This window comes from Melanostigma gelatinosum, assembly GCF_949748355.1.
Source record: "Melanostigma gelatinosum genome assembly, chromosome: 8".
NCBI classification, from domain to species: Eukaryota; Metazoa; Chordata; class Actinopteri; order Perciformes; family Zoarcidae; genus Melanostigma; species Melanostigma gelatinosum.
Window position 1 is genome coordinate 14923388 of NC_136641.1, and position 9445 is coordinate 14932832.

Below are 9445 nucleotides of genomic sequence, written 5' to 3' on the forward strand. Positions count from 1 at the left end.
TCGACCATTTTTCAAGGATCCTCTCATCCGCTTGATTCCTTCCTGGCCGTCTTCCACTTTGCACTCTCTCTCATACTTAGCGCAGTGACACACAGTTTTCCTTCCACTCCTCTCCACATCCTTCTGCACCTCTTTACACCAAACTGGTTCTCTGAGAGGCTTCATCCTGGCCGGCACTATTCCAGCCAAGGGGGAAGAGGACTTCCTGACGCTGGCCGCTTCACGGCTCAGCCGCAGGAAACGCGTCATTGGAGCTGCTGTAGGTGTGGCCATGGTTCTAATACTGTTGGTGGCCATTCCCCTGCTGGTCCATACAACCAAAGGGGGCAACGCCGAAAATCCGGGGAGCCATTTTGAAATGCTTGGAAGCTGCAGGATGGTTTGTGACCCCTACACTACGTCTCAGCCTGGCCAGGAGCTGACAGCTGTGTCTCCTCCACCCCAGGATTACTCGGGGAAGAAGATTAAGCCTGGGTTTCGTGGGCCTCCAGGGATCCATGGCCCTCAAGGAGCACGCGGACCCCCTGGAGAGCCAGGCAAACCAGGGCCACAGGGGCCCCCAGGTCCAGGTCCTGGTGGCTATTCTCCCTCACTCTACACTCCCAAAATTGCCTTTTACGCAGGGCTACGCAAGCAGCACGAGGGGAGTGAAATACTGAAGTTTGATGACGTGGTGACCAATGTAGGCAACTACTATGAGCCCAGCACCGGCAAGTTCACCTGTCCTCTGCCGGGCATCTACTTCTTCACCTACCATGTTCTAATGAGAGGTGGTGATGGGACCAGCATGTGGGCAGACCTGAAGAAGAACGGACTGGTAAGTAAATGCGTGTGTATGTGTGCATGCAAGAAGGTGTGTACAATAGAGGGTCTGCATGTATGTGTTTGTATGTATGCGCACACACGACCATGCAACAGATTCTTTTTTCCACAGTTGACCATCCTGTGTAACCATAACTCGCATTCACCCCAGTAACATTGAGCTCTTCCGATTCGGAGCACATTCCACTTAGCAGGTGGCAACATGACAGCCAAAGAATGAAAGAGCAATCTTTCTCCTCATTAAAGGAAACGCATGCTGTACAGTCCAAAATCACAGCTACGGATATTTGCATTCTCATACACACTTTGGCTAAATGACAAGTGGCAGAATGCCGCCGCCGCCAAAAGGAACAGTCTAATTAGTAAGTATCATACACAGAGCTTGATTATCGCCTAAACAGAAGTGCAAAAGAGCACAGGAGAAATGTCTGTCAGTACGTGGACCAGTCAGTTTACATCTCAGCTAAATAAATAATGAATGTAAAATTGACAGTCCACTCATCCACTCGCTCATTCCCCAGACACTAATTAAAGACACGGGCTGATGGGGGGGGGGGGGAGAGGATAGGAGAGGTGGGATACATCACAGGGAATTCACCAGAGGACTCCAAATTCAGGAAACATTCTTCAAGTTGTTTTTTTTTACATTCATTCATTCATCAAGGACTTCAAATGCAAATACTCTCTGCTCAGACCTCCCTTTCTAGACAGGTAGTACACCAAGGACTCTTATACACGCTCATACATACTGTGTGGTTAAATTCGACAGTTGTAAATAAGGTTGATTTACAATATTCCATTTAGATGTGGTGCCACAACTCAATGTCTTGTATTATCATTCAAGCCATCTTAACCCGCTCAATAATTTGACATCTTAAATTAGATACCGTGAACACCCGCTATACTTTCCTCTCCTCACCCCTCCTCAGCTTGTTCATTGATTCTCCATTAATTATCCTTTCACTCAACTCAATCATTTAACCCTGGTCTATCTGACACCCGTCAGGATTCCTCCTTAAACAGTTGTGTTGTAAAGCGCTCTTCCACACAAGGATCTAAATAAACGGTGCTTCTTGTAGATGACAATGGAGTGTCTATAAAGTGCTGAGGCTTTCTTGGATAATTCTTCTGCCCACTGGGTATATTTTAAACCCAATAAAGAAGGATTGCCATAGCCACAAATTGCCACCTTCCCTTTTGGCTTGAGCCGTAACTTTTACACCACAACAGATACGGTCGTCTGTAACGTTGGCTTTATAGGCAGCCGGTCCTCCTGCTCGTCTTGGGACAGGTTCAGCAAGAATGAATGAAACACAAGAGACTTGACATGACATAGACATGCCGAGGCGTCCACTCTGAGACAGTGAAAGTGAGTAGCAAAACAAGACAAGTGAGTTGATGGAAAGATCAGGGGTGGAGCAGAGGAAGATAGATGACTTCATGGAGGCGTGGAGACAGTGGGCTGGTAGACGAGGCATCGGGGAGGCTGGTGGTGAAGGCCGCGATGAGATCAGGCATGATGACCAATGGACACCCACTCAACATGTCTCGGGCTTGACAAGTGATCAAGGTCGGCCAGAGAAAGAGAGAAAATTGGTTAACAAACTGTATTTATGCACCAATTGTAGCTGGGGAGTGTGAAGTGAAACAGTGACTTCATTAATTCTGGATACCAATAGATTTCCTCGAGGGCTTGTTAGAACTCCGATATCTTCGCTAATGATGTTTAAATAGGCACACTGCCTTAGCGTTGGACTCATGTGACATGAGTGTGGTATGATGCCAGGATCTCAGGAGGATGTGGGGACTGTGGCATGGCTTCTATGGGATTCCTAGAGCCAATACTTATTACCTTTCCTAAGTCCCCGCTCTGTGAAGCCTATACCTGCTCACACTTCAATCTAACTTTCACAAATCATTGCAGCATCGTGACAGGGCTTCAGAGTTAGGGGATTTGTGATTGAAGAGGTTCACACTTCAGTTGCTTCCATGTTTGTATAATGCAATGGTAATTGACTTACAGTACAATTCCAATTCCGATGTGGATGTGTGCTCAACACTGTTAGACCCCATTCACCCCTTTTAAATGCATAGCTATGAAACAGAGGGCACAGAATGCCAAATGTGATAACCCAGTTGGAAAGATGATGCATTCATACATCACTACAATACTCAATGATTGAATATTAATTTAGCTTTACTCAAAACAAATAGTTATAAATGTACTTCCCGATTGGTGCCCGTGCTGTTATAAATGTGTTTAATCACCCTATTCCTAAATCACTGTCAAGGATATTATGCGTTGTGTGCTACTTAATATTCCAGATAGGTGGCAAATGTTATTAAGACGGTCTATGCTAATGTGGGCATGCTGGATGAAGGTTGGTGATACGTCATGCGTTCCTTCTCAGCGATCCCTTCCTTTCTCCTCATTAACTGGTTGGCAAGCTGTCCCCCTACTTATTTATATTCCCATAGTGCACCACTGTATATCTATAACAAATAATATATTACAATGTAGACAAATAGATACTGGCTCGGCTCCCATTTCATTTTCCCTTTTTTCCACCAGACTCTTTTAATGGCTCAGTTAAAGGTCAAGTTATTGTAGTGTTAAAATGTCATCACTTGCTGTAATGACCGGTACCTGTATTAACTTTCCCAGTACAGAGACACAGATATGCTATAGGTGAAAGATAATAATAAAAATACGCCTCAGAGAGAGGGAAAGTGTTAGACATATATATACCGGTATATATAACAGAAATGGCTCTCATAATTCAGACAAGATGATGTCTTTCAGTCCATTAGAGATCTAAATTAAATGTACAAATGTGCCTCTTATGAAACAATTCAAATATGTCAATTCCTTTCACACTGTCCAAAGGTTTTACCATTATAGCGCAGCAGACTACAGACTGTAACACTGAATGGCAGGTAATAGCAATCTAAGGTACGGTTCAATGCTACAGTCGCTTGTCGCCGCGTAATCCCTGGGCTCCCAAAGGAGAGGGAAAACCTATTCAACAAATATTCTATTTCCACAACATCGCCCCCCACCACCCGTCACCAACCCTCCTGCCATGTGCTGGAGTCCCTTAGGTAAGTTTAACAGCTACTTTTCTGTTGTCTCTGCTCTAAGAGGTCAGTATATCACAGTGAATGAATCTTGTCAGTTTTATTACCAGTGGAGCACAGACCCACCGATAAAAACAAGGCTTCATACACCCCCACATCTCACCGGTCTCACAAAATAGCCTCGCTTGATCAGTCTGTTGCTCTAGGCCCCCTCCCCTTTCCTCAACCCCCTGGCCCTTGTTTTTGTTTCTTCCCCCTCTCCCTACTTTTTGTCTATCCTTGTCTGCCTTCAGCGCTGCAGCTCCACTTGTACAGACAATGACACTGCAGCTACTCCCCACACCTCCACCACCCCTCTACTCCTTTCTCCTTGCCTGTGGCCCCCTCTGCTCCCAGGCGTGTTTACTGGAGGCCCTATAATGAAAGGGGTAGGCAGAGACAGACAGCCACAGGCAAACCCTGGGGGCCCCTGCCTCACGGCTCACAACCCTTCAAGCTCCAGGATCAGCACAGTGTGCTGGGTGGTTCACATGGATCAGGCTGTGTCCTCCAGCCGTATCCCTCTCCTCCGTCGGCTTCCTGTCCTAATCCCACCACGGCTCTATCATGCCTGTCTGTCTGGCATCTACGTTAATGGACGGCTTGCATTACTCCTTCACGCACAGGAACATCAGCTGAAGCATCAATTTGCATATTGTATGTTGGCAAAATTACATCTATTGACTGATGAATATTATTCTCTTGTGTGAGTATTCAGCCGCACTTTCATGAATTAAGTCATGAGAATCTGAGAAGACCTGAGGGGGGAAAGATCTCCCTACATCTCCCTGGGTTACACTGTTTGGATAAAATAATGAGCAGGATGACATATGCCTTGTGGCGATAGGAAGTCACAACAACTGTCAGCTGCAGCGAAAGATGCAAATTTGATATTGGCTGTCACTACACATGTCAAGCAGAAGAACAATATAACCTTTTCAGATGACAATGGATTGGTGTCGTTATTTGAGAGATGGTCCAGGGGGCCAGAGAGTAGATTAAGTTGATTGTTTAGTTATACTAATTGGGCTGCCTGGGTAACACAAGGGTACCCCAAATAAAATAAAAATAAAAGATAATTTTTTTCTGATTATATAACAAATGATCAATACTCAATGTTCCTTTCTACCTATGAACTGTTCTGAATCTCGCACAGATGTGATGCAATCGCGGTGACAAAATCTGACAAAAGACTCTTCAGTAGATGACTCAAAGATCACATTTTGCCGCGATGACACACAAGGTGAAAACGATACCATACACACACTGTCATAGATATAAAGGATGTCAAATAACAGAAGTGATAAAATAATTCAACTGCCAGATTTATTGGTCAGCCTCTTAACCACAGGACGATGTATAGTGTCTACACACACGGCGTCATTTTTTAACATTTTGTGGCTCTACACCAGATAACCACAGGCACACAACACAGTATACTGTATGTATCTCTAGGACACGGGTGCATTGAGCATGTCTGCATTCCATATATCTCATGCTGGTTTTATATACATAACCATACCTTACACTATATAAATTATGTGTGATTTTAATAATATACAGGTTTCTTGTTGTATGAACAGGTGCACCTGCATGCACAGGCATGTCTTTCACTTCTCCACGTCCCAGACACTCTGTCAGTTTCTGTAACTAACTTTTACTTCCTCAACTTTTTCCCACTGAGGCAATGTTTATTCCAATTCGATTTCACATTTACTACATGATACGGCTACAGTGCACACTTGCCTATTGAAATGATAAAAGCCGAATAACTCTGCAGTGAGAATTGTAGCCGTTTTAGTCAGAGGCAGCCTAGGATGCCTAAAAACACCCCTGCGGACTACAGAATCTTAAATCTAACAAAACAAGACTGTTGTAGTAGTGTAACAGTTTTATGTGTGGTTATTGAGCTGTGAAGCCTCAGGAGATTGACTAATCTGCACCCTTAATCAATCTGTTTTAGACAGGGAGATGCTTAACCACTGGTCACCAACGTGCAGTACCTCGGATGCAACATCCATGACCTGCATTTAATTTAAGGAGAAGACCTACAGATGGTGGCCATGAAATTGAACACAACACCAGGGTAGATAGATGGTGAACAATAGGGCTGTCAGACAATGGCAAAACGGATAAGTGCACAGGGATAAGAGCATACTTTTTCTGTGACAGTAATTCAGGCTGTGTTGCTCGGTGATTGACTGTTTTCAAATTGATGCATGCTCGTTGGGGAGAAAGAGGCCCCAGTGATGGGAATGACATGATGGTAGTTGAGTTGCAGATCATATTCTTTGTCTGTCATGGAGATGTGAGTGTCTTGTCTGGCTGCTGACACGGATTGAGTGCTCCCACCGTAGACGGACAGTGAGCCAGACACAAGGCCACTGATGGCTGACATATGTCTGATGATTCGAGCTGCTACGCCAGAATTATTGATACACCCTACTTGGGAAGTTTTTAGGAATGCAACTTAGTGTACAATTACACTTTTTCTATCCATCTATCCATCTATAATATACAGACAATATTTACTCTAAGCCCCTGAGATATGTACATGCCAGTTTAAAAAAACCGCCATACCACTGAAATAATGCAGTGGTATGCTTGGTATCCAATCCAAGCATGTGTAATTAAATCTCTACAATGAGTAAACCCAATTAAATGTGTTAACAAACAAGTAAAGATCCACTGCTCAAAGATCAAAGAAGTAAAGATCCACTGGTCAATAACACCGAACCCACACACAGCATGCAAATGTGAAACTGTCTGGCTTCGGCATAGCCACTCAATATCATGCATATTGAACTGGCCCTAGGATCACAAGCAACAGGTCAATAGCTGATGTGGATAGCGATGCTGTTTCTCGGCTGAGCTATAGTTTCCCCCGCGGACAACCTGTTGTCCCCAATGATTGCGCTTATCTCCACAACCCATTCAGATCTCCACCCTCCGTCCGGCTGTGAGCCACAGCTGATCGATAACCGGCGGAGTGGTCGTGTTCTCATTCCACCTTTGGGGTCACAGGTCACAATCCCATCCATCTGTTTATCCAGCATGACTGCAGAGGTGATGTCATACTCACGAGTGTCTCATCTGAAGGCTGTTAATAATTGATCATGATCCAGCCTGGAAAAAGAAAAATGTGATAAAGGAATGAGGTAGTGCTTTTGGTTTGAAAGAGCTGCTGAGCTCGTGGAGCTGTTGAATAAGTGTCGGTGACATTTGCAAGTGTTTGTTCAGTTTCCTCCATGTTCTAATTGTCAATGCGTATGTCCTCTGTGGGTGACAGGTAAGAGCCAGCGCCATCGCTCAGGACGCGGATCAGAATTACGACTACGCCTCCAACAGTGTGATCCTGCATTTGGACGTGGGTGATGAGGTGTGTGTGCAGCTGGACGGAGGGAAGGTCCACGGAGGGAACACAAACAAGTACAGCACCTTCTCCGGTTTCCTCATCTACCCAGACTGAATCTAATCCTTCCTCACGTGGACTGGACACCGACACACACACACACTTAGACATAATAACACTTACACAGACATTAACGTATGCCAATCAACGCACATATACAGACATGCAGACTCTCGATTACAACATGGACAGACAAAAATATACACACACACATACAGACATGCTGAGATTACACACAGACTACAAAAGGACGGATCGAGTGAAAGTCAAAGATAGGTGGAATTAAGTCGAGTTGCGTGATTTTGAGCCAATCATAAGCAACTGCAATTAATGGCGCCCTTTGTGCAAATATGAATAACAGAAGATGTACAGTATAGGTGCACATAACAATTGCACGTTGCGGCTCGGAAATATCTAAAATACTTTAATGTGTTCCATATTAACTGACATTGTGAGAACTAGAATATAACAATCTTTCAGCATAATTGTTTTTTTAATGCAATAATGGCGTTGAGGGTGCCATTAATCACAATGACTAAGCTGAGGCAAACACATGGACTGTGTTCCAGTCTTCACCTTACACATTTCTGCTCTCCATTCCAGTGACCTCTGACCGAACGGCCTGCCTATGTTTTGCAACTCATCATTGTGAACTATTCTTTTCCCTAAAGTGAATTGCACCAGTCGAAATGAAATCCCTGTTGTGATTCACCCTGCATTGAGGCCATACTGATCGGAATAAGGCCATCTGAATGAACACAGATGTTTGACCTCTCTTTCCTGTTGTCATCATGAAGCAGGATATCGCAGCAAGACATATTATAAGGCATCGCATTTTATGGATGGCACTTGTGTGTGATGAAGTTTTAATTGCCAAGTGCATTATTGATAATATTGTGTGTGTGTGGGGTCAGTAGTATGAGTGGATACATAGATATTGTAATATAATGCAGCAGTGAAAGTTAACAACTGCAGTGTTTTACTTACATTTAATGTTGTACAACACATTACAGGCACGTTACTGTAATTACACTGCCATACCTACTTAGTACTTTATTTTTGAGAGACCCTGTCAAAGTATCATATGTATCAGCACAGTAATCCTGGGATGGGCTGACTGCTATGTTGAATAGGCCGAGTAGAGAAGTGCTATTAAAAATATCTATACCTACCTACCACGTCTGTGTTCTTGCATGTTGTTTTGGCATGGTGAAGGTCCGGGCTAAATAAAGGTATGCATGTTCAACATAAATTGCCAGAAATGCATGCAGACCGTTGTTCGGTTTTAATTGGAGTGACCACTTGGACCGACTGTGGAGAATTGGATATATGACACGGCTTCGTGGACTTACAGCTGAGATCGAACCAATAGTGGCAGACCACAGCCTCGGTCTGCTACAACATGGATTTCCAATATGTCGTAAGACAGTTAAGACACAAACATTAATACCGCTAGATTGATCTCTGCTCATAATACACCCAGGATCTACACAATCCAGCCGATGTTTACAGGTTGAATCTTAGAATATAGTCATCAATTGTACAAACAAACCAAATTGGTTCAGTGTTTGATGGATGAGGCGTGACATTGTTTAGACTTTTGACCCAAGATTATTTGTTGGCGAGCTCACTAATAACAAGAAATAAATCCAGGGAATTTGTGAAAACCTCCTTCAATAATATTAGTACATTTATCTCAATTTACTGATAATCCCACGCTGATTTTATGGAAGTCATGCTGTGCTCGTGCTCTCTTACACACACACTTATCCAGCCTCTTTGAGAAACTACATTTCTGAAATATATATATATACATAGGGCTAAGGGAAAAGAAAAAAACAACTTTATTACTTCCTAAATTAATTGTTGATTAAAATGAATGACTTTTAATGATTGGTCCATCCAACAAATCTTTTTCTTGAATAATTTCTTTTTTTTTTAAAGTCTTTTGTCTGACCAACAGCCCAAAACCCAAAGACATTCTGTTTAATACCATTAGAAAGAAAATAAGCAAATCCTTACATTTGAGAAGCTGGGGCCTGTGGAGATTTCTTTCCATGAAAATTTTATATTTTGATAAATGGTTAAAAGAGA

The 9445-nt window shown here is 43.4% G+C and overlaps 1 protein-coding gene across 1 annotated transcript; it reads left to right on the plus strand.

The window, feature by feature from the left end:
• Positions 1-268: 268 nt before the first annotated feature.
• Positions 269-7408, plus strand: c1ql4a (complement component 1, q subcomponent-like 4; the record flags this gene model as incomplete). Its single annotated transcript, XM_079273506.1, has 2 exons — positions 269-817; positions 7229-7408. Exons 1-2 carry the CDS (start codon positions 272-274, stop codon positions 7406-7408), a joined length of 726 nt encoding a protein of 241 aa, XP_079129632.1. The 5' UTR covers positions 269-271.
• Positions 7409-9445: the final 2037 nt, after the last annotated feature.